The following is a 26,950-nucleotide window of genomic DNA, read 5'->3' on the forward strand; positions in this document are numbered from 1 at the left end:
ACATACAGAAGCCAGAAAAAAAACTATTCATTAATTATATTTATTAGGCTAAAAAATAGTCTCTAAATAAACTTTGGTCAAAGGAACAAACAATCTCATCAACAAATGCTTATTCTTAAATTATTGTAAATTAATTCCTTACAAACCCATAAATAGGCCAGAACAGGTTCCTGGGTCTAGACAAAAATTACGTAGCGGGGTTAAACATGTTTGTGAGAGCTAAACCCTTGTCTTATCCTTGCCAATGGTGGTGTTAAACATGTTTGTGAGAGCTAAACCCTCGCCGTACCCTAGACAGTGGTTGGGTTAAACATGTTCGTGAGAGCTCAACCCTCGCCATACCTTTGACAGTGGGAGGTTAAACATGTTTGTGAGAGTTCAACCCTCCCCATACCTTGGACAGTGGTGGGGTTAAACATGTTTGTGAGGGCCCAACCCTCACCATACCTTATACAGTGATAAGGTGAGAGCTCAACCCTCCCCATACCTTAGACAGTGGTGGGGTTAAACATGTTTGTAAGGGCTCAACCCTCGCCTTACCTTGGACAGTGGTGGGGTTAGACATGTTTGTGAGAGTTCAACCCTCCCCATACCTTGGACAGTGAGAGGGTGAGAGCTCAACCCTCCCCATACCTTGGACAGTGGTGGGGTGAGGGCCCAACCCTCCCCATACCTTGGACAGTGATAGGGTGAGGGCCCAACCCTCCCCATACCTTGGACAGTGGTGGGGTTAAAAATGTTTGTGAGGGCCCAACCCTCCCCATACCTTAGAAAGTGGTGGGGTTAAACATGTTTGTGAGGGCTCAACCCTCGCCTTACCTTGGACAGTGGTGGGGTTAAACATGTTTGTGAGGGCCCAACCCTCCCTATACCTTAGACAGTGGTGGGGTTAAACATGTTTGTGAGGGCTCAACCCTCGCCTTACCTTGGACAGTGGTGGGGTTAAACATGTTTGTGAGAGCTCAACCCTCCCCATACCTTGGACAGTGGTGGGGTGAGGGCCCAACCCTCCCCATACCTTGGACAGTGATAGGGTGAGGGCCCAACCCTCCCCATACCTTGGACAGTGGTGGGGTTAAACATGTTTGTGAGAGCTCAACCCTCCCCATACCATAGACAGTGATAAGATGAGAGCCCAACCCTCCCCATACCTTACACAGTGGTGTGAAATTAAAGCAATGAAACTAACTATAAACATCTGTTGAATTAAGAAGAAAATGTTGATATAGCTTTAGACTCCTTAATAATTATTGAGGTTAAGAAAAATCTTCTATAAACAAACCTCAGTCAAGAGGACAAACAACCTCTATTGACATACCACATACCTCAATGTCTATTAATTAACTCAGGCCTTCACCTCATACCTCAGGATGTACACAGCTGTTGTGTTGATTGAGGTAGAATGATTTATCCCATAAAATACAACATGTTCAGAATACAGTTGTTGTACAATAATTACTTCTAGATGCCTTTTTGGCACCTAATTCATCAAGCTTCTCTAATGAAGACATTTCTTACTATTTTCTATACTTTACACTAAGAGAGGCTCATAATAACTGACTGTGTGTAAATGGTAGTGACATCCAACTCAGAAGTTGCAGGAAATATTATATTATTATATATATGTACATGTAGACATTTGAAGAATTATTTGAGTTTGTATATATCTAACAAAAGGGTAGATTTACAGGTGCAGATTCAAAAGGGGGGGAAGCAAAGGTCAAAGACCAGACATGGAAAACAGACATACACAACAAAGAACATAAAGTAACTAAAATCATACATACAAAGTACTCCACTAAAAACTGGGAGCATGGACCAGGTGCACCAGTAGGGTAAGCATCCTCTGTTTTTCTAGAAACACCAATGGAGTTGCTCATAAAAACTTAAAGAATTATCTCCAATTTTCAATTGATTTCATTGCTTTCTATGTATATTTTTTTCTCCTAAACAATTGCAGTTAATAAAAAACTAACATCCAACTCGGAAAAAGATGCGCTTATGATCTGAGATGGAAATTGTCATATGCAACCGTGACTGTCTGCTTTTTGCATGGACTCCCTCTTAATTGCATATGAATGCGTGCTTATATGAATCCCATTTTCCTAACGTTCCCCTTTCATCTAAGTGGTTGTAATATTTGGAACTGCTCCTCTTTGTACAGATGGAATTAAGGGCTCTAATTATTATAATCAGAGGTGAGTGGCCATATGATACCTGTTGATTCGCAAACCCTTCAAATGTACTTGGACACCCGAAGTTTTTTTTAAGTGAAAGGTAGAAACAGGTAGGGTTTTCTAGCTAGCAACAGGCACAATATTTGCTGTACCGCCAGTCCCCTCTGGTTGTTACAATTGAACCCTAAACAATAGTACAAGAATGAGCAGTTCCTCTTACAATATCAACAATACTATCACCAAAAAAAGTTCATGCCATGGTAGTTTTGAATGTGTGGCATTTGGAGAATAAATGTGATAATTCCACAATTTCATGCCCCAGAACTATCCCTGCCTGACCTTCCTGACTCCTGGAAACTGGAAAGCATGCGAATCGGGGAGATCCAGGATATCTGGAAGGGGCTTAATTAGAATCAGGGGGGATCCAAGATATCTGGAGGGGGGCATAATTACAATCAGTGGGATCTAGGACATCTGGAGGGGGTGAAATTAGACTTAGGGGGAATTCAGGATATCTGGAAGGGGGCATAATTAGAATCAGGGGGATCCAGGACATCTGGAGAGGATATAATTAGAATTAGGGGGATCCAGGGATATCTGGAGGGGCGTAATTAGAATTAGAAGGGATCCAGGATATCTGGAGGGTGCGTAATTAGAATTAGGGGGGATCTTGGATATCTGGAGGGGGTGTAATTAGAATCCGGGGGCCCCAGGACATCTGGAGGGGGCGTAATTAGAATTAGGGGGGATCTTGGATATCTGGAGGGGCATAATTAGAATTAGAGGGGATCCAGGATATCTGGAGGGGGCGTAATTAGAATTAGGGGGGATCTTGGATATCTGGAGGGGGCGTAATTAGAATCAGGGGGATCCAGGACATCTGGAGGGGGCGTAATTAGAATAAGGGGGGATCCAGGATATCTGGAGGGGGTGTAATTAGAATCAGGGGGATCCAGGACATCTGGACTGGGCGTAATTAGAATACGGGGGGATCCAGGATATCTGGAGGGGGCGTAATTAGAATTAGGGGGATTCAGGATATCTGGAGGGGGCATAATTAAAATCAGGGCAGATCCATGATATCTGGAGGGGGTGTAATTAGAATCAGGGGAATCCAGGACATCTGGAGGGGTATGATTAGAATTATGGGGGATTCAGGATATCTGGAGGGGCATAATTAGAACCTGAGGGGATCCAGGATATCTGGAGGGGGCATAGTTAGAATCAGGGCAGATCCAGGATATCTGGAGGGGGGGTGATTAGAATTAAAAGCCAAGGATAGCAAGGCAAGAACATTTTTTGGTGGTAGTAGTGTTGTTTCATGGATGCTCTGATTATCTGAAATGCCACAATAAACATCTAGTAATTAAGTGCAATCTTCTCCATGCAATTTGTATGTGATTTGTCAACATAAAGTGAAATACTTTTGTTGTTTTCATTTATTATATCACTCTTACACAGCACATCTCAGAAACCAGTTCCTTTTTAAAAGTCTAAAAAGTTAATTTTTGTTTCTAAATCATGGTTCCAACTTTCAAAATCATGGCATGATTTCATACATTTTTTGAGTATAATTGATTTCAAAAACATCCGGACTCCTCTTGTTCATTGTCTTTCATCAAAATTTAAGCTATCCCAAGTCATAGTTATCTTAATCCATAAGATTAAGAGATAATTTCTATGCAATGACAGATTAAATAATGGACAGAAAGACAAGGTGATTCCAATATACCACACACACATTAAAAGATTAATTAAAACACTAATGCACAAAAATACAAAAATATGTAATATATTTACAATATTTATATTCAAGAAATGAAATTTCATATTTCTTCATGCAGTTAGTTGCCAGAAAATAATGTTGAAGATAAATATCTTATAAAAAACCTCTGCAAGGAAAATAGATTTACTTTTTTATGACCTTATTCTTCCATGCAACACTGAACTATGTCGGACACACCCCTATGTGGTAATACAGTTAAATCTGACATAACCAAAACATTAATGAATCAAATCCAGAATGTGCAGATTAGTTCAGAACCCACCAAAAAATTCACAAGTAAAAATGAGGCTGATTATACAGGGAAAAATTGTATATAAATCATAATGTTCTGTTAGAAAGAAAGACAGATAAACAGACAGACAGACAGAGAATCACAAACATGTAGGCCAATATATGCATACAGTCAGAGTCAGACACTGATAGACATGCTGAAAGAAAAATATACAGATACAGACATACAGACAGACATACAAACAGACATTTAAACAGAAGGAAAAATAAAAAACATTTTCACAGATAGATAGAACGAATACTATGCTTCCAATAGAAGAAAAAAAAACAGAAAAAACAAAATCAGAAATAACAGAGAGTTTCACTCTACAAATCAAAATAAATTGAAATTGAGGTTTAAAATCTTTATGCCATGTTTTATACATATAGATTTGACTGTACAAACAAAAACTCTACACCTCAAATCAGCTGTTTTCAGGTCTATGGAAAAACACACTTAAGTGCTAGTCTCTGTAAGAATAATGCAGTGGGTGAAATAAGGTATGAAAAATATCACCATTTTGAAAGTTTAATTTTACTATTTGCACCATCAAAATCAAGGCAAAAAGAAGAGATTGTCCATATTGTTTTGGTAAATTGAGTTTTATTTTAATTGAAATGCACTGAAAGTGTACAAGGGCAGATAACTCTGTCCAAAACCTCAACCTTCTCTTGAAAAATTTCTGAGCAAATCCAGTGATGCAGAGATTAAATAATAGCCTTTTCAAATAAAGAAAGCATCCTTGAGTGCAATAATATTGTCAGACTGGTGGATTTCTGATATGCATGTTTCTGATTTTTCCCTTTTTGCCTAATTCTTACAAAAAACCTAAACTTAACAAATAATAAAAATTCCTATTTTTTTTTAACACACCATGAAACATACACCGTTATCAGTGACTGCCAGAAAATATCTGATAAGACTGAGGAAAACTTCTATGTTAAACTGTTAGGCTGTCAATAAAATTACCTGCTAATTATTTTTAAAGATAAATCATAGGTAATGAAAATTCCATGCCAGTTGTTTTGTACACATTAGAAATTGGAAGAATTTACTCCACAAAGAGAACTGTATAGATACAGGCTGTGACTGTAGTCATTATTTTCATAGGGAAAGAGATTGATTGCTTGATTAAAATTTTAAAATGTTCACCAGCAAGTATTTTATAAACATTCTCTCAGAGACTTGTAGCAATTAAATTAGTTCATTGGTATTTTATAAGTCAGAAAAGCGGAGGACGCTGACCCTACCGGTGCACTAGTCCATGCTTTCAGTTTTTAGTGGAGTCAGAGTTGCTCATTTGCTTTTGTTACTTTGTATGTATGATTTTAGTAACTTTATGTTCTTTATTGTGTATGTCTGTTTTCCGTGTCTGGTCTTTGTCCCTGGATTACATTCTTTCAATTACCGCTATAACCTTGGTTCCCTTGATTACTTTTTGCAGCCTGGAAATTCTTTTAATTCTCACTAAAGAAACAAGAAAACTCAAATTTTTAGCTGTTCAAGATTTCTTTATCTCACCCACTTGGTTGTGATATATCACTGGCTTGCTATGTCACGATCAGCTGTTAAATGCAGGTCATTTCAATTCAAACATTTAATTGGAAAACTAGTTCGACTGAGAAAAAGAATCAATCACCGGCTTTTCTCATGCAAGATTGGGAAATCTCAGACACCCTTGGGTAAGATGTAATAGTTCTCTAACTCCACGGAGTCTCATTGAGATAATAATTAAATCTAACCTTTGTGTGTCTGAGATGTCCCTATCTTGCACTTGTACAGGTGTTAGATTCTTAATATCTTAAAGTTAAAATTTCAAGAAAATATAGATCATAGACCAGAGAAACAACTTTGTGAAGATTACTGTATTAAGACTCAATAAAATTTTACTTATAAAAATTGTATAAAGAAAGAGTCTAAGTTTCTGAGAAGATGTTGAAATATGGTTTAAAGACCAGTGGAAAGACAGACTTAAAATGAAGGTAATGGCTCACAAAACTGTTCTTATTTTGCAGGTCACAGAAGCCCCTTTAACTACATTATCTTAGCCTGCCAAACTTCCTAGATAACAATATGACAGACTGCCATCTTATGATGTTCACCTGTCAATAACATTGTAGCCTAATGAGTTGTGTGATGGATTAGATGCTGAACTGTCTAAAGTTATTAATTTCTAAATTATAATTACTTTCAGTATGTTTCAGTACACTATGATTTGGCATACCATTTCTGTCCTAAACAGGTGACTTGATGCACCTTCAGTAGTTGGGAAAAAAATTAGGAGAATTTTTCAAAAAGAGTAACAATCTAAAAAGGCCACTTGTTAAAAACCTATATAATTTTCTTTGAGATGAACGGGCCATATTCAGCACAAAAGGGTTAATGGCCCTTGTTTTTCCAACCCCTGATCTCCAAAACTTGTTGATACACATGCTAGGTACAGATACATTCCTTCAAGTATGAATATCCCACAAAACAGAGTTTGATAACCTCACAGTACACAACCAAATTAATTTAAAAAAGATACATTGTTTACACAGCCAAATGTGCCACATATATATGATAATCAATCATATGATGCTCAATTCATATATGATAATTATATGGCAATCATTTAACAATCATACTATAATTTATATATGTCATGACACTCCTTTAGATGTTTAGGTTTCCAATACCCACAATACCAAAACGCACAATACACAAAGAACGATAAACGCCTACCAAATGCACATTAAATGAACGCTTCTATTGTGCATTTCAACAAACGCTTCTATCGTGCGTTTAAATGCATGATAAACAAATGCTCCAAGCTTGCCTTTAAATGCATGATAGGTGCATACTTATATTGTGCATTACGAACGATGAAAAATAATAATGTTAACAAATAATGAAAAATAATAATGTTAACAAATAATGAAAAATAATAATGTTAACAAATAATGAAGAAAAAGAAAAGAAAATAAATGAAAATATTTAAATTAATAAAAATTATAAAAATAACAGTTGACTTAAGAAAATAATCAAAGTACAAAAATAAACGAACGCTCATATCGTGCGTTTAAACGTACACTCCTAGCATGTGTTTAAACGAACGCTTCTATTGTGCGTTTATCGTGTGTTTACAACAACACAAAACGAAGTGTAAATACATGATAAATGATGAACGAATGCTAAAATGGGAAACTTGAACATCTCAAGGAGTGTAACCATATGCGTTTGTGAATAATCATGCAATAATTATATAAGAACTGAAACATATGATTGTCATATAATGGTCATGGTATATTATTATCATATTTGCAAACCATGTTTCTCATGTGTGGCACATTTGGCTGTGTATATTAAGCATTATACCAAATTTGAAATCAATCCATCTATTAGGAGTAGCAATAATTGTTATGAATTATATGATTTCAGGACAGATTGAGAAGGTGATGCCAATGTACCATCCACTCCTTTAGTGTGAGAAATTATTTTAGAGAAAAGGGGCTTCAACTAAAATGTTCACAAATCATTCTAATAAAAATAAACTAGAAAAAATGTGAGCATTATGCTAACAATAACCCCTAACCTATTTTCCACAAGAAAACTGAAAGACAAAATTTGAGTTTCACAATGGCATCATGTAATACAAAATTGGGAAAGTTTTAACAGAATTTTCGATTCAGCAGTTTTAGAGGAGTTGCAGATAAGAAGATGCCTCTCCCCTTTTTGGTCAACTGATGGCAAAGTCCAATTTTTTGCATCAGTAACAATAATAATCATTCAGATGCAAAAAAAAATTGGAGGTGCACCCAATGGCATGATGAAGCAAAGAATTGGGAAATTTTTATCAAATTTTCAATTCAGCAGTTTCAGAGGAGTAGCAGATTAGTTCTAGGGAAGGACGGACAAACAGACAGAGCATGAACACTATATACATGCATCTTCCGTGTTTCAAGCTGGAGACAAAACTCTAAACACTTTGAGGTACCAAGCTCACAAAATGTATACCATACAGTTTCAAGGGTACACAATACATGTCAACATAGCTCTTCAGTTAAATTGTCTCCCTTTCTATAGACCTAGCTACAGGTTTTACTGTCAGTATTACTTATACAATATACTTACATAATCTTCCAAAACTGGCAGAGAGTCGTTTCTTTAGCTTCTTTATCTTACTAATTTGTCTTTTTCCTGAAATTAGAAGATAAACAGTAGTTTTATTTCAGACTATAAATAAAAAGAGACAGTCTTGTTTCCTGCTGCTAGAAAAAAAATAGGGTAGGTAGATAGGGAAATTATTTTATTTTTCAAAATCATTTTACAAGTAGTTGATTAGGGGATACAATCTGGCCTTTAACAGTGTTTGAGCCAGAATGGATATAAAATGTTTAGGGTAGCAGGGATGCCAGTAGTATATTAAGTACCAAGGGAAAAAAAAAGAAAAAGTAGCAGGTAAACTGATGAAAATTTTGCAAGAGCATACATTTTTGAAAATAGATTAGCCATCAAAGGATGAGCAAGTAGTCATCCAATTTTACCTGTTGACAGCTTCTAATGACATCCCTGTGGAAGGCATAATAATCTAGGGTAGGTAACAGGAAACAGGCAGATCGTTTTTTTTTTTTTTTTTTTATTTGGCATAAGTTGACGTTGGGTATAAGTCTATTACTTGGATGATGATAGCTAATATCAAAGCAAAAGTATTCATGTTAAACTGATGCCGATTTCCTGTATGACAGGGCTAAAATGGCAATTAGGATCAAACTGTTTTGAATGTGAAAATCAGTTTGGTTGAGGTAAATATATTATGAGGGAGGTTTGGTTGAGGTAAATATATATGTGAAGAGGTTGAAATATCACAGGTTAACACAATATTGTTAATGATCACAAACATGATTGGGTATAATGAAATAAAAAACGATATGTATATACATGGAAATGATTTAGCAAAATAGAACTGAAAAAGCAGAGATCCCTAAGGAGTACCATGCCCCCTCCCAAGAAATCATTGAAGGTAATAAAATTGAAGTCATCAACCATGAAGCTGGTGTTGCTAAAGTTTGCTAGAGTCTAATCTGTCAATCCCAAGTTATGAAAAAATAGTAAGACTGGGTGCCTGCTGGACACTTTATGTGAAAAGCAGACATTTTTCTTTTAAAAAGCTCCTATATGAGCATGGTAAAAAACTATGATGTGCACTTTGTATTGTAAATTTGTACATTACTGGCAAATATCACATAGACTGCAAAGTAGATTATACTTAATTTTAAACTGGAAACAGTCATAATGATGAAAAAATTCCAGGTTTACATATTTTTTCTCTCAAAAATAGGAATTTGTACACAGGAAAATAGTTTTCACGTGAAATTCATGTTAATCGAGCTTCACATGAAATTCATGTGAAATTCACATGAAATTAACATGATTTTCATGTGAAAACTATTTTCCTGTGTACAAATTCCTATTTTTGAGAGAAAAAAATATGTAAACCTGGAATTTGAAGACTTATACATAAATAGTACCGGTCAGAAGCTATAAATGTACATAGTAAAATATTGAATTAATTCAAATATCAACTGTGAAATTACAAATGGAAGTATTTACATGTATTTCCCAGACAAACAACTACAAAGTCATGACATTCAAATATCCTCATCTGTTTTACTAAAAAGTGTAAAAAAAAAAAAAAAACACACAAAAATTTAATGAAAACTGATGGCAGCATTTTGGAGTTATTGTGTGAAGTATGAAAGACGAATGGATGAACAGACGTACAGACAAGAGGATGGGCAATATAACATTGCAATATAATATAGTAGTACATGTACATCTGATCCATAAAGAAATCAGGCATGAACAAATACTTTTTAAGTAAATGTTTGAAAAAAATCATTACCCCACCACCACTACACCTCCACTCCCACACCCCCTCCTTATACACCAAGCCATTTGAATAGAATTAAACAATGGTGACTTTAAATTTTGATTTGGTCTTTTCCATACCCTTCCTTTTTTCACATATTTAAAGATTAAAGTAATTTATCTATTAACATTTGAAATTGTAAGCAATCACAAATTTCCATCAACAACTTTACGAAATGCACACAAGAAGAAAATTGGGTATACATATAAATTTCTAACTTACTGATATTTCATAAGCTTATTTTCCATTAACTACAAATTCTTTATGAAATCTAGAAGCCAATAAGTCAAAAGATCAGATTACTGACAAATTTTCACAGTACTCCTCACGATTCCTCATCTGTTTCACTCATTAAATCCTTCTATAACAATCTCAACAAATCTCATACAACTGAGGAAAACAACTGGCAAATTAAAGCCTCTTTTTTGTCTAAACCTCTGAGGTTTTTATTCTTACATCACAGCAAATCAAAAACACTCTGTCCTTTTTACCAACTGAATTAACATCACAAGTACATAGAAACCAATCTAAACATTTGACTATAAAATTTGATTGGTTTAGACAGGTATTTGGTTTAAGCAGGTACTTGATTTAGACAGTGTTTGGATTAGACAGGTGTTTGGTTTAAGCAGGTGCTTGATTTAGACAGGTGATTGGTTATGCAGGTGTTTGGTTAAGACAGGTGTTTGGTTTAAGCAGGCGCCTTGTTTAGACATAAGGTTGTTTTAGACAGGAGCTTGATTTAAGCAGGTGCTTGATTTAGACAGGTGATTGGTTATACAGGTGTTTGGTTTAAGCAGGTGCTTAATTTAGACAGTGTTTGGTATAGACAGGTGTTTGGTTTAAACAGGTGCTTGATTTAGACAGTGCTTGGTTTAGGCATATGGTTGTTTGAGACAGGAGCTTGGATTATACAGGTATTTGGTTAAGACAGATGTTTGGTTTAAGCAGGTGTATGGTTTAGACAGGTAACAGACATTATGAGAAAAGTGTCTGGTTAAGACAGGTTTCCTGATTATCAGGGATGAATTTACAAGGTCTACAACCGAAGCAAAAATTGGCAAAATTGAAAGTAAATATGCCGTAAAAAAAGAATCATACCACTAAATTCCAGACTTGAAATGAGGGAATTCAGCTAAAAAGCGGAAAAAAAACGTCCCTAGATTATTCAGGGTTCGGTTCTGATAGTTTCCACTGTATACTAAAACAGAAGAAAACATGGGTTTTCCAATATTAATTAGGTTCACTAGATTATTTCAAAAATAATTCACAAGGTTTTCTGATTATATAGGCAGTGTTCATGGATTTTTGAAAATTTCAGTTTTCATTGGAAAACTGCAAATGAGGATTAACTTTCTGTTAAGTACCATTCTGTGTAAGAATCAGGCAATGGGTGGCACATCATTTTCCCCCAATTCACTTATTTTCGCCTACTACATATTCGGTATATCTAGAAAACAACCAAAAAGCTATTCAAGTTTATCCTGAAGCATCTGTGACGTAGATATTTTTTTGACTGCTTATATAGGGAAAGAGTGCAGGAAAATTTTCACATCATTTTTCCACAGTGCATTTCAACTGAATTTGACCTATCAATATCTTCAAAAGACAAATTTTAGACTTTTGATGGTTCTGGTGATTATCAGGTACAAACACTTTGATGGTTATTTCTGGTGGTTATCAGGTACAAACACTTTGATGGTTATTTCTGGTGGTTATCAGGTACAAACACATTGATGGTTATTTCTGGTGGTTATTAGGTATAATTAATTAGTTAATGCAATAAAATCTCACGTTTTTTTTTCCTTCATGTGCCACACATTATACACATTTCGCCTGATTCTAAGATGGAGAAGTACATAAAGACTGCTTTACCAATTTAACAAACTCTTTCAAAATTTCAAGTTGGATTTTTTCATACCATGTTTATTCCACTGCCTAATTCTTATTGAAGCGTTCACTTCAATAAGCCAATACTGCAATACTTCAAACAATTGAGAAAGAAAGTTGAATTACAATAATGAATATTGTGCTTTCATTTGCCCACGCTTGTATTACATCATAACGATAGACAAAAATATCCTACTAGCTTTTTGTATACAAGTACATGTACATTTACTCCTATAAAATTATATTACATAAGTTCATAAGGCTTAACTTTCCAACCTACTGGTATACCCTGAAAATCCCCCTTTCTAGCACTTTTACAAGGATCCCTTTGGGTCTTTGTCCTTTGGTTCTAAAACATACAAAAATGACCCCAAAAGATAGGAAGGCATGGATCAATATACCATTTTTTTTAAATAATCATATTATTGGACCATTGTAACTTTTTAAATCATCAATATCATGTCATAAGAGGTCACTCACTCATTCAGACCTATTATGAGAAAATTGAAGAGTTATCTCTGCTTTCACATTTGTACATATATATACATGGAAATTCAACAAGGAAATGTTTTTAGTAAATTTTAGTTTTCACCTTAAATTCAACTTGCTAATGCTTAACTGTCCCATAAATAAACTTTTCACTATTGTAACTGTGTACAATAGTGTGTTATTCTATTACATCACATGGGACTAAAAATGGGAACTAGTGAACACCATCCTTTATGCCTTTATGCTCAATTTTAAATGCTTTTAACAATCCACCTACATGTTGTACGAGCTAAATCATGTTCAAGCAATTACAAAAATATTTCTAATGACCACAAAAATACTATTGTATACTTTGAAAACTAATTCCTATAAATAATAATGTACATGTATGATTACTTGTTAAAGATACAAAATTGAAAGCGCATCTGTTTGTGCTTATAATCAAACCACCTACATGGGTATATCTTCCAATTATAAGTCTAATTATACAATCTTGTACAGCAAAACTTGTTTAAGCTAAACCCAAAATAAACTGAAAACCTCTCTAAACTGAACCAAGTAACACTGAAAACCTGCCTAAACTAAACCCAGAATATACTGAACACCTGTATAATCTGAATCCTGAATAAACTGAACACCTGTATAATCTGAACCCTGAATAAACTGAAAACCAGTCCAAAACACTTTTTGATGTCTTTTTCATATCAACTGGAATTTATGTCCATTCTTAGTAAACAAAATGACTGTCTCCTCTGAACAAACTGTAAAATGGATATAGATTCACTATTAGCAACTACATTGAAGCTCATATGGATTCTACAATTTTCACTGTTTACATGAACCAATCCGTCTCTTATTAGAGTTCATTACATGTGAAATAAAACTCTAGAATTCTTTCTTGTTTTTTCAAAGATTTGTCATCATTTTCTTAGACTTTTTGTAAACTTTTCAACTATTTTCACAGACATTATTTAAAAACTTTCCACCATTTTGTAGGACAATATACCAAATATAGCCAACATTTCCAAGGATATTTTTGAGGTTTTTTTATGGATGAATATTTATATGTTTAGAAGTCAAGAAAATCTGAAGTCAAGAAAATCTGAAGTCAAGAAAATCTGAAGTCAACAAAATCTGAGGTCAAGAAAATCTAAAGTCAAGAAAATTTGAAGTCAAAAAAATCTAAAGTCAAGAAAATCTGAAGTCAAGAAAATCTGAAGTATCTAAAAAAAGTTGTAAGCAAAAGCAAATATTTCAATTATATTCTTGTTTTTTTTGTGTTTTTTTTAATAATGTTTTACACAAAATGTTTTAGAGTTAGATTTCTAATGTATCTTACTACTGATCACTTCATTATACAATCAATTCTCCAAGGGAGAGCAAAACATGGTCACATAAAACAGGTGGTCTTAATACACAGGTTGACTTTAATAATGCACTTTAATCATAAGTCTTCTTAAACAGGTTACAGCACCAAACAGATGGTTGCCAGGACAAACCTGGCTGTATATTTTCGTAACTGAACACCACTGTACCTCTTTTTCAAAGTTTCAGCCAATTATCTTCCATGATAAATGCTATAATCAATGTATAAATAAAATCAAGGAAAGAATATCTGTCTTTGTAAGAATCAAGCAAAATCTGAATAATGTGATACACACCAAAAAGGCGCTTCATATTTTTATTTTTGTAATTAAGTTATTTTATAGGTCTATGTTACGAAATGTGTAATTATCCATTCCAATCTGTCAGCTCTCAGGAGAAAATCAACATTGAAAATCCAATAGATTCTACTGTATTTGGGTGTTATATACAGAGTTATCTCCCTTGAAAGTTACAGTGAATTCTATATAATTTTTATCTCCTAAGAACATAGGTTATATGAAAAATTGAATGTTAATTTCTGTTTACTATGGCAATTGAAACAAAGTATCAAAAATCAAAATAGGTAGGCTTTTTACCCATGAATTATATTTTGCATGATTCTTAGATAGAGTACTACTTAAATTGTCAAAATACCCTATAATTAAAGGAATGATTAACTGTGATCCTGTTTATAATGGGTATACAAGCAGACACATGGAGAAATTTTCATTATAACCAAAGATTTATGACCCACTTGTCACATTAGGCATTTAAAAATTAAATTGCAAATTGAAATGTTTATGAATTGCATTTATAAAATTAAAATGCAAAGAATTGACTTGACACATTGCATGGCAAACAATGGGGGGAGCACATGTGATTCTCGCCCTAGCTATCAAATAAATTCTCATCTCTAAATAAGTAAAGCAAAAAAAAGTATCCCATCCACTTAACCCTGAGATCACCCCACACTCATTCCCACTCTTTCCCCCCTCTGACTTCTAATTTAAGCTTCTTGTACTGCCATTCAAGTGTACATCCAGAGTAAATGAATGAAAATTGATATAGGTAAGTTATTGCTCCATTTTCCCTTCGGCAAGTAGCTATACATAGAAAGCTTAAATTTTCAAAAGGATTTGTTAAGTCTTGCAAACAAAGTTTGGAAAAATTATTATTTCCTTGCAAACAAAGATCGAGGGAATCACCCTGTCTGTCCACATTCCCTGTAAGCACAACTTCTCCTAAACTGCTCAAGGGATTTTGATGAAATTTTATAGAAAGCTTGTGTTTCATGTGTAGATGTGCATTAAGTAATATAATTACTATAGCAAGACTCTAAAGGGAGATAATCCAAATTAAGGGTTTTCCATATTAAAACCTTGTAACCACAACTCTTCCTAAACTGATAGAAGGATTTGATGAAATCTTATAGGAATGTTGGTATCATAGGAAGAAGGAATGTAATTAGTGTCACAGGACTCTAAAGGGAGATAATCCAAATCAAGAGTTTTACATGTTACACCTAGTAAACACAACTCCTCCTAAACTGATAAAAGTCATTTATTATTTTGATGAAATTTTATAAGAATGTAAGGTATCACAGGAAGATATACATTACTCTAAAGGGAGATAATCCAAACTAATGGTTTGACAGATTGATGACTGACAGAAAATGAATGGTTATCAATGACTGATTGCAATTATAGTTGCATGGATCAGTTTACCTACGGTACAGAAATTTGATATCAGACAGCAACCAAAATGCGCTGACAATTAATGCCCCATCCATCATGTATATACAGCCACATACCAAATTGAAATCAATCCATTCATAGGAAGTCAAGAAAAATGCAACAAAATTCCGAAAGGTCATTAAAATATTACCTAATCATTAAGTGGGGGTATAATAGTATTGTTCCAGAATAGAATCACATTTCAGCAAGTTTTGAGCACCTTAAGAATTTCTTCATTTACTTAGTCATAAGATTAAATACATTCATCCAACTCATTTATATACACTGAATACTGAAATACCTGAGTTGCATCAATTATGACATAACTACATGTATAAGTAGATAATTATTTCAGATTAGAAGGCAGTTTATATGTAAGTGCAACTGACCTACTGGAAGTACATGTATGAGAAAATTCCACCATTCCTTGGTTACATGTACTTTAATCAACAAGAGTGAACAATATACTGTTTTTTTGCATCCAAAATAGGAAATGCATGCATATGCCACCTTTTCTAATTAGAGTGAACCTGTCTAAAATGTACCTTGAATAAATTGAAGAACTGTCTAAACCGAACACTTTATAAAGTCCCATAATGTTATATGTATTTTTAACCTTGGTAAACTGGGACACCTGATTAATAGAACTAATTTTAAATTCAGAAGGGGTTTAGTTTAGACAAGACTTTTAAATTTTCTGTCTATAATTAATTTAGTCATTTTTTTAAAGAAATGAAACCACTCAGACAATTACCATACCATTCAAAGGTTTATAAATCAATAAATCAATAACAATAGACATGCATGTACATGAAAACAGTCTAAAACATGTATTTATTCATTAAAGAATATAAATATTGCATAAGACCATGAGACCATGGTCTTTGGTCGATATCTCCTACAGAAAGGTCTGTTAAAATACAAAGGAGAATTTATGATAACCACCATATTTGGCCCTCCTATTCTAAGAAAAATAAGTTTGATGTATATGAAAATCATGTGACTTGTAATGTTTACAAGATGATTGAATTGTTTCAAAACGATTTTAAATTTTCACCATCTCATCCAATTTTAAGTAGGAGAAAACCTGCCAAAAATAAAAATGCCAATTTTCAATGCTATAGTATTGTTACTTTCAAGGATCTTTGCAAATCTGACCCAGGGTTATCTTGACTGTTATAGACTCCTATCAAAGTGACATTTTAAAAAGAAATCATAAACAATATTTTTGGGAGAAGTTTGCTGAAACACTCAAAAATTGAAAAAAAAATATGCAAAAAGTGTCCAATTTTACATAAAATTTGCTGATTTGCTTGATTTTCACATAAAATTTCCAATCATGGAAATATAACATGCTTATAAATGTGGTAGAACATTCTTTAATCATTAATTTAAAGAATTTTAAACAAAATAAAAAACTTGTCCATGTCAAATTTCTAATTTCAAGTCAAGCCAAATGTGAGCCTTAGTGTACCTAATCCCTCATACATCTATAGGACTGTGAGAAAACAAATGTAAAGATATATTACTTCATTGAATTATCTGTTCCATGTAAAGCTTATTATTTGAAAAATATGGCACATCAAAAGTCATGCTGCCATGTTACAAAGCAGTGTTGTATTTATTTTTCAGACAATGATTCATGAACACTGCCTGCTTCTTACAAAGAAGTTGTCAATTAAGTTTTAATATAACTGATCAAAAAGAATTGGTAGGTATAGTTAAATAGAATTTAATCATGAAGCCATGTCTGATTTTTGTTCCTCTGAAATCAATCATATTGACTGCATCAACTATTGGAGTATTAATGTAAAGATTACAATGATGTGATTACTTCCAAAGGCTACAAATTCACTTTCATGGTTGTAAATTCGTTGATACAGATTAAAACACAAGGAATATTATGTTCACGCATAAATGCTTACTCAGTGTTCAAGCTAGAAAACAAGAGCAGAAACCAAAAGCATGAAAACTGACAGACAACTAAGTTATAGCCCAAACTTTTTGATGTTATTGGGTAAAAATTGGGCATCTAATGGGACATTAAATGATTCAATACCGCAATAAAAAATGTGTGTGTTTGCTCTGTATTTTATGAAATTCAATAAATGTAAAGTTTGAATAAGATCCTTAAATACCTTTTTAAGCTATCGTCTAGGAAACAGTTGGGGAACAGGCTGACAGACAGACACACGGATGGCTGATGTACAGACGGATGGACAGATGGATGGATGGATGGATGGATGGACAGATGGGTGGGTGGATGAATTGATGGACAGACGGATGGATGGACGAGTGGATGGATTGATGGATAGACGGGTGGATGGATTGATGGACGGACAAGTGGATGGATTGATGGACAGATGGGTGGATGGACTGATGGACAGACGGATGGATGGATTGATGGATGGACAGATGGAGATGGCGGATGTAAAGACTGATGGGCGAATAGGTGGATGGATTGATGGATTGATGGATGGATGGACGGATGGGTGGATGGAATGATGGACAGACGGATGGAAGGATGGACGGACAGGTAGATGGATTGATGGACGGATGGATTGATGGACGGATAGGTGGAAGGATTGATGGACAGACGGGTGGATGGATTGTTGTACAGATGGACAGATGGATGGACGGAAGGATGGACGGACGGATGGGTGGATTGACTGATGGACAGACAAGCAACTTAATGCAAGGTATCATATAATAACAATGAAATTGAAAAAAATCAAAAATTTAAATAAACACATGATATATAGTGAGAAGTGCAATATCTACTTGATACTCTATTACCACATTAAACAGTATAAAATATATTTTGACATTTAAGTGTCAGTCTCTGTAAGAATCAGACAGTAGATGAAACATGCTATGAAAAAAAAACACCATTTTGATAGTATAATTTGACTATTTACATCATCTGAATCAAGGAAAACAAACAAGATTTTCCACATCATGCTGGACCATTGAGTTACAATATCATAGAAATGCACTGGAAATGAACATTTCAATGATAACTCTGACAAAAACCTCATTTTTCTAAGATTCTACTGAAAAATTTCTGGGCAAATCTAATGATGCAGAGATCAAATAATGGGTCTTTTCAGTTAAAGAAAGCATCAAGGAGTGATATTTTATTGTCAGATCTGTGGGGTTTTGTCATGCATGTTTCTGATTTTTCCTATTTTGCCTGATTCTTACAAACACTTATACTTATGCAGATTATTAAAATGATTACATTGTAATAGGTTTAAACTTTTAAGATGACCTAGAAATGGACACTTCAACCAAGAGTTAACTTAATACCCAATGATTGAAATTTCAAGGTTGTCTTGTCATTATTTTAAATAACCTTGAAGCCACCCAAACAACTCAATGTAGAAGATCCATCTACATGACCCATGATAAATGATCAAATCAGGATATAGGACTAGGTTCTCTTGGGGATGTTTTCTGCAACTTCAAATCAGAATGTCTAAAGAAGTGGTAAAAGAATGTACTGGGGTTCAAATTTTCTTCAAAGGCTGAATGTTCCTGGACTTTTCCAAGTTTTTAATCAATGATCTGATTGAAAAGTGTTAATGAATACAACAGTCAAAATGTCCTGGGCCAATGTAAGTGAAATTTAAAATGTCCCACGCATGTATGTCAGAAATTGAGGGTCTTGGGTTAGGAACAGAACGAGGAACATTTAGGGGTGTTTTTGCTGCCTACTTTATATGACTTTCCATACATGGTATTTATACAGATGATATACCAATACTGTTTATTGCCACTTAACAAGGTACAAGTATTCGAATTTGTAACACAAAGTTGCAAGTGTTGTTGTGCTAAGAACATGTATAACCCCAGAGTCAAACAGGACGGTAATATCTGAATGCAACCAAAACTGTATGCCCCATCTGTAATTGCAAGCAAATTCTGATGAACAGACTAAAGAACAAATAAAAAGACTGTCAAACAGACATAAGCAGTCAGAAGGACAGATGGACAGAATGACAAACTGACAAAGTCTGACAAACAGAAGGACAGATGGACGGAATGGCAAACAGACAGACAGACAGACAAACAAACAAACAGACATACAGACTGACAAATTGAATAACAGAATGACAAACTGACATACAGACTGACAAATTGAAGAACAGACTGACAGACAAACAGACTGACTGACAAACAGAAGGACAGAATGACAAACTGATGGACAGAATGACTAACTGAGGGACAGACTGACAAACAGATGGAGAGAATGACAGACAGACAAAGTGATTTCTGCATACTGAGTGGGAGTACAAATATACCTTATTGAGTAAAATAAAATGACTAGTTGAAATTAATTAAAGACTTAAGCTATTTTTTCAAGATACCTCCCAAACAATATCCAACTGACACATAATGAAGTTCTGAAGATATAGGCATACATATGTACAAATATGAAAAAAAATGTCCTCCGAAACTCCTTCCTAAGTTCAACAAACTGGCTGCAATGATCCGTCTAAATACAATGAAATAAGATCCATTCTGCATCAAACTGACTTCTGTCTATAGCATAGTATACATAGTACAGAGCAATTAATCATATTTGATATATTTTTATTGATTTGTACATCCCATGTGAGTTGAGTCTTTAGAAATCTGGTAAAATTAAACATTAAATGTAACTCCAACTAAAAATCAGGAATTTCATGAAGATGTATTAGGGTCATTAATCCAGCAAAAGTCAAAGATAGTCCACCATCATGGAGACAGAGTTCAAACTGTTACTATTAAGGAACACAGTCAAATGTAACACACATGATAATCATGATGGTTTTTAGTGCAGACAGGAGTCCAAGTTGCTCATTTACTTTTGTTACTTTGTATGTATTATTTTAGTTACTTTATGTTCTTTGTTGTGTTTGTCTGTTTTCCATGTCTGGTCTTTGTCCCTGGATTACATTCTTTTGATTTCCTCTAGAATTTTGGTTCCCTTGATTACTCTTGCAGCATATGATAATCATATGTTGGTTTGAAGCACATGATAATTACATGATGGTTTGAAGCATATGATAATCACATGATGGTTTGAAGCAAAGTAATCTAAAGCAGCCAAATGTGCCACATATGATAATCATATGAAAAGAGAATTATATGATAATCATTTATATATGTTCAATGTACATATGATTATCATATGATGATCACATGATTATCATACGTTTATCTAAAACATATGATTCTAAAATATTTCCAAGCAAAAATTATCATATCATGAGAATCAAATGATAATTATATGACTATCATATTCATTTAGCATCATATAATTATCATACATTTCATATGAAGCACATTTGGCTGTGTACAGACTGACGGATTTAGACTCATTATATAAACTAAAATCTTTACAAAAATTTTGATCCACAGAATTTTCTATTCTTATTTGACCATTATTGTAAATACCTCTGGATGTTTAGTTAGAATTTTCAGGAAATGAATTCAGGACCAAATCTAATTTCACTGAAAATGACTGACAATCATATGAGCCTGCAATAGACTGGCCTGACTGATCTACTGATTAGTGGACCAATGCAATAGACTGGCCTGACTGATCGACTGATTGGTGGACCAATTGGGATATAGAATCAATAGACTGGCCTGACTGATTGACTGATAGGTGGACCAATTGGGATATAGAATCAATAGACTGGCCTGACTGATCGACTGATTAGTGGACCAATTGGGATATAGAATCCTCAACTTATAGACTTTGATTTCATGGGATTCAAAATAATTTAAAAGTGTTATTGTTCATTGGATACCAGTTTCCATGGCTTCAACAAATATCAAATTTCAAATGTGGTCCTTAATGAAACAGAAATTTCCAATTTTTGTATTTAACAAATCAACAAATTCAAAAATATAAACCCATAAAATAAAGTACAAGCACTTCCACTGTACCTTTCACTGCCAAAATCTTTGGTGGAGTGATCTAACAAATACTTCTTAATAAAATAGAAGGTACTCCCCACAGAAACCATCAAAGTAGATGTAAATAAGTTCTGAAGAGAATAGGAAGAATCTCAGATGGACTTTCAGCAATAAAAATCATATACGTATAATTTCACGAGCCAAAACCTTGTGCAAGTACATTAACAATATTCTATTTTATTAGTATTTCAATTTCTGGTCTTTTGTAAAGGACAGAATACTCAATGCCGAAATGTGACAATATTTGAGAACAATATTTAATTATATCATAAATGAAATATCAATCGGACTGAGAGTATGTTGATTTGTACCCTTCATAAAAAAATATCTGTACCCCATATTTAAAGGTCATGCATGTACCCCCAGATGCAAGAACTAGTGAGTGTGCTGAACTTGTACAAAAATTTTAATCTGTTATGAAGTTTGACTAATTCTCAGTCATTATACCTGAATCTTAGGTGGAGTTTGTTTGTTTGTTGGGGTTTAACGTCCGAGCAGCAATATTTCAGCTATATTCAGACGATGAAAATGAAATTAATGATAAACTGAACATGAAATGATGATGAAACGAAAAAGTGATGGGACAAAAGGACAATGGGGTCGACAAATTTTGATTGCCACCGGAAATAAGGAGAGGTGGATAGGGTCGGGCAATTTAGCCTCCTGTGGCGGAACCCTATGGTTCCTACTCCGGGAGAATACCACAGTAGGGTTCTTTAACGTGCGAGGAACGTGGCATCTTTCCCAACACGATGCACCACTATGGTTTGCGGTCAGATTTTTCGTATTATAGCCTGACAACCCCAGCATGTAACACGCCAGGGGTACCCCATTCCACCACATGGGGCACACATCCCAGATGCTCTGTGGGCAGAGCGCCCTAGCCCCCGGCTAAGGTTCTGAGCACTATTTAGTCGCATTTAAGACAAGCTTAGCGCTGCTACAGGCCTATTCTTTTAACACCCGGACCTGCACGGGGCCTTAGGTGGAGTAATACACCAATCATTATACCTGAATCCTAGGTGGAGTAATACACAAATCATTATACCTGAATCCTAGGTTGAGTAATACACCAACCATTATACCTGAGTCCTAGTTGGAGTAATACACTAATCACTGTACCTGAATCCTAGGTGGAGTTATACACAAAATATATCCAATTAACGTAGATACTTCTCTCAGTCATTATAACTGAATCTTAGAAGGAGTAATACACAAAATACATCCAATTAATGTAGATACTCCCCAGAGTGGTGATCAAAGTAGATGTAATAGATCTGATAGCAGGAAGTGAAACTTTGATCATCAAAATAATTCCAGTGATTTAATTGTTTAAACATATTGTAAACCTTCCCTACCAAGAGACAATCATGGGGCTTTGAATGGTTGATGTATATACATTTTATTGCATATCAGCCTGCATGGCTATAGACAGCAGATTTAATATCGCCCTCATGAGAATAGTTTAAAAAAAAACAGAAAATTTTGGTTTAGGATACACAGCAATCAGCAGAACCCTTAAATCCTTTGATCAGTCTGTGTTTCTGTGTTATTGGTTGCCAATGTAATCAGGTCCAGACCAGAGGAAAAACATTCCCAAACTACTTAAGTACCAGTCCATGTAACATTCAGACAGGAGCAGATTCATGCCAAAACCCATAAAATATAATTATATTTTTATTCAGAAACACTTACAGACCACATATTTACATGTATATATATATTTGGCCAATAAAATAAAATTTAAAAAGAAAACTGTCCAGGAAAAAATAAGTATTGTTTTTTTTTTAAGTCTTGGAAAAGATACTGCAAAATTTATCATGAGTTTCAAGTTTATACATGTACAATAGTACTGGTAGGGTATAATATAATGTACTACAAAATATACCATTGTTATGTACATGTACATGTGAGTGATTACATCTGAAAAATTACGTAATCAAATAATTTGTTCTTAAACAGGATGTTAGAAAGACTGTTTACACAGTTAACGACTTATGTCATCGTGCATTCTTGGTCATGTTTTTTTCCTGAACCTGCTTTTAACGGTGATCAAAATAAGCTGTGAGAAATGATATATTTTGTATTTTTCTTACAATATACACTGAACACCACTACATGTATATCAACATAGCTGCATGTTGTCTTAAAAAATGCATGAAATGACAAAAAACAATTCCAGAGGTCTGGAAAATGTCATGATTAGGCCAAAAAAATTTAATATGTTTCCTGCTATCCTACCTACCCTAGTTTTAAGTGCCTACCCTAAACATTTTATTGCCATTTTGGCTCAAGTACCCTTGAAGTCTACATTATTTGCTCATGAAATCTATGAAAAATAGCTACAATGTAATAAAAGATACATGTAGCATTTAACTAATAACTTTACTGTAAATTTGATTCTCAAATGCTTAATGCAGAGCTCTTAAACAATTCACATCATGTAAGCTCACCACTAAAACCTGGTACATCATGTACATCTATAATACATATAGTACAAGTCCTTCAATAATCCCTGATCAATATCAACAGAAACAGATACTACCAGTCATAATTGTGTTTATAAAAAGATAAGGAGCATATATTTTCTTTACTTTCCTCTCAAGCAGGATCAATTAAAGTTATGTTTATTATATTTATATTTTATATAAATAAGCAGGTTAATTGATCAAAACAAGATACAGCAAGTATTTGCTATTGTTTATGTATACAAAGCTGTAAAATCTTCATATGAACAAATTGGAAATGTTTAATTTCTGAAGGCAAATATAATAAAAATCTTAGTGTCTGGTGAAATTTAAGTAGTGCAACTTGTATTCCTACAAAACCCAGTAAAATGTAATTCCCCAATAGAATTAGAATAAGAAAACTATGTATACTGAATTACAAGTTTCATATCATGTATGGAATTTGTTTGGCGAATGATTCAATATCTTATAACAAATACATGTACATTTTGAAAAAGGCCAAGAAAAAAATTTTGTCAGTTTAGATTACACTGAATGAAAATTAGAGGATGTAGGTAAAATTTCATATGTTTCAAGTTATTTTATACATGTACAGACACTTCCATATACAAAAATATATGAGGGCATTTCTTAACTATAATAGTGATGAATTGAAATATAAGAGTTTAGCTGCATTTCATCATGTTCGTTAAAACAAATACCAAGAAGAATGTTCTGGAGTACACAGAAAAAATAAGGTATTAGTAGGGTAAGTAACTTAAACAGACATATCTTTTTTCTTAGCTTGAAATAAACAGAAAAAAGATATTGACGTCAGTACAGTATAGTACATTTTTAAAACAAAAAGGCCACACAAACAAAATGTAAAGATACCATTTGTCATTGTGTGTGTAGTTGCCAATATCAAATTTTTGGCACACAATATTCTTTACGTTTTGTCATGTCAAAGCCTTGTCAATCAAGGGCAACAACTCTGCCAACAATGACTGAACAGCACTGCAACTTCATTATTTGGTCTACAAGTACTGTGAAAAGTGAAAGGATATATATAGATTTCAATTATTCAAGAAGAAAAAAACAATTGATGATACATGTCACAGGTTGGTCTCAAGGGCACGGAGAACCTGGGAGTTGAATGATGTTTCAAAGTCCTTTTTTATATTATCCAGATATATAGATACATGTAGATAGGGTGTTGAAGTACCTCCCCTTCTCTAATGATAGCCTGGACCCTTCCCCTTTTTACAAATTTTAGAATCCTCTACTACATGATGACAATCAATCTTTAAGATATATATTCTCTTATGGAAATGATGTTTCAGCACTAAACAGACATACATGTAAACATCTGATTTTCATGATTATACAATCAAACCTCTCTGCTTCAAAACCCTTCATAAGATTCAATGTATAGATTAGCTAGTGTTTCAAGTTGATCCAGGTTCAAAATGCATTTAAGCAAGGATTTATATATATATCTATATATAACTCCTTGCTGATACCAAAGGATTTCAAAAGTAGCAGGTTGTAACTGTAATTGTTCACATTTCAATAAATAAAAGTTATCCCAATTGAACAATCTGATCACCCATAGGCCATACACACGCTGGCTGCTGATACGTTCAAGAGTAAGTTTCAGCAATTTACACGTGACAAGCCACAAACATACCCATTACTACTTATCCTGGTTTTAAACTGAAATATGAAACCACCCAAACAAACTATTATCAGACAGATTCGTCACTATACCAAGTTGACATGAGTCATCCGGTCAAAAACCCAAAAACCCCGGCTCGCTTACCGTCTCTGTTTTTGACTTTATCTCCATTACAACGAATTTCAGTAGCCATAATATCCGTGTGGAAACTAAAGTAACGGTTTAAATTTTATGACAATGCAAGACATTCTTTAAAAGTCTTATATTCCATTGTTCCGAGAACCCTTTTCTTATTTTCGATTTTCTGTCAATAAGTCCATTCGGAAGCTATCTTACTGTTCATTCGTAACATTAGAAAAGTAAAAAAGCGCGGGAAGTTTAACTTCCTATTGCGTTAACCACAGATTAGCAACATAACAAAAAAAACGCCGCAAATACTGAATAAGGCAAATGCATGTGAAAGTGTATCGGTTTTGTTTAAATAAAAGGTATTGGAGACAGTTTTAACCATATGTATCAACACATGACGCAGAAAGTCAAAACCCCACCGAACTGACTATATTATTTCACCACGTGAATTTCACTTAGTAATGTTTTCTTTACTTGAAAAGACCTTTATTGAATTTCTGCATTACTTTATTTGCCCAGAATTTGTTCTATGGAATGCTAGAACAATGAGGTGTTTGACAGAGTTATTTGCCCTGGAAATGTTCATTTTTATTGTGTTTAGAACAATGAAATTATAACTCAATTTACCAAAACCACATGAGAAAATCTTGTCTTTTCTCCTTGATTCTAATGTTTCAAATAGTCAAATTAGAAATTCAAACTGGTGGTTTTTTCCATATCATGTGAATTTCACCCACTGCCTGATTCTCACAAAGACTGCATGAAATCGAAGCTATGTTGAAACAGGGAGGATATTGTCGTGAGGTTCTGTTTGTATATGCACCATTCATTCGAATGTCAATTTTCTTTTCATGAATGTAGAAATTGTCGTTTTGTGATGAAATTGCAATTTCCACATTGATATGTTCAGAGCTAGCTTTCAGTAACAGCGAGCGTTCTGTGATTGTCTTTTAGTGTTCTCAGTTGTCGATGTGGTTTATGTTGAGGTATTATTCCATGGAGAGAATTTGATGTATTATTATTAAACGATTTTAATGGCTAGTTTGTTGTATATTTCATTTTCTTAAATTTATGTGGGATAGTTAAGGACTTATAAAAGTACAT

The 26,950-nt window shown here is 34.0% G+C and overlaps 1 protein-coding gene across 3 annotated transcripts in view; it reads right to left on the minus strand.

Annotated features, from left to right (window-relative positions):
- The window catches only part of LOC148599901 (cyclin-dependent kinase 14-like), a 57,697-nt gene extending 31,639 nt beyond the window's left edge, over positions 1 to 26,058 (minus strand). For 2 of the 3 annotated variants that reach the window (XM_088557159.1, XM_088557161.1), the window contains exons 1-2: positions 25,862 to 26,058; positions 8,348 to 8,413 (exon numbers count right to left, since the gene is read on the minus strand). In XM_088557159.1, the coding sequence (XP_088413285.1) occupies positions 8,348 to 8,413; positions 25,862 to 25,910 (115 nt within the window). In that variant the 5' untranslated portion in view covers positions 25,911 to 26,058. Of the gene's footprint in view, positions 1 to 8,347; positions 8,414 to 25,729; positions 25,813 to 25,861 lie in introns of those variants that run through there. The other variant, XM_088557160.1, reaches the window with a different exon arrangement.
- Positions 26,059 to 26,950: the final 892 nt, after the last annotated feature.

Source organism: Perna viridis, chromosome 13 (genome assembly GCF_037379345.1).
Source record: "Perna viridis isolate PV_CMFRI_1.1 ecotype Kerala chromosome 13, ASM3737934v1, whole genome shotgun sequence".
Taxonomy (NCBI): domain Eukaryota; kingdom Metazoa; phylum Mollusca; class Bivalvia; order Mytilida; family Mytilidae; genus Perna; species Perna viridis.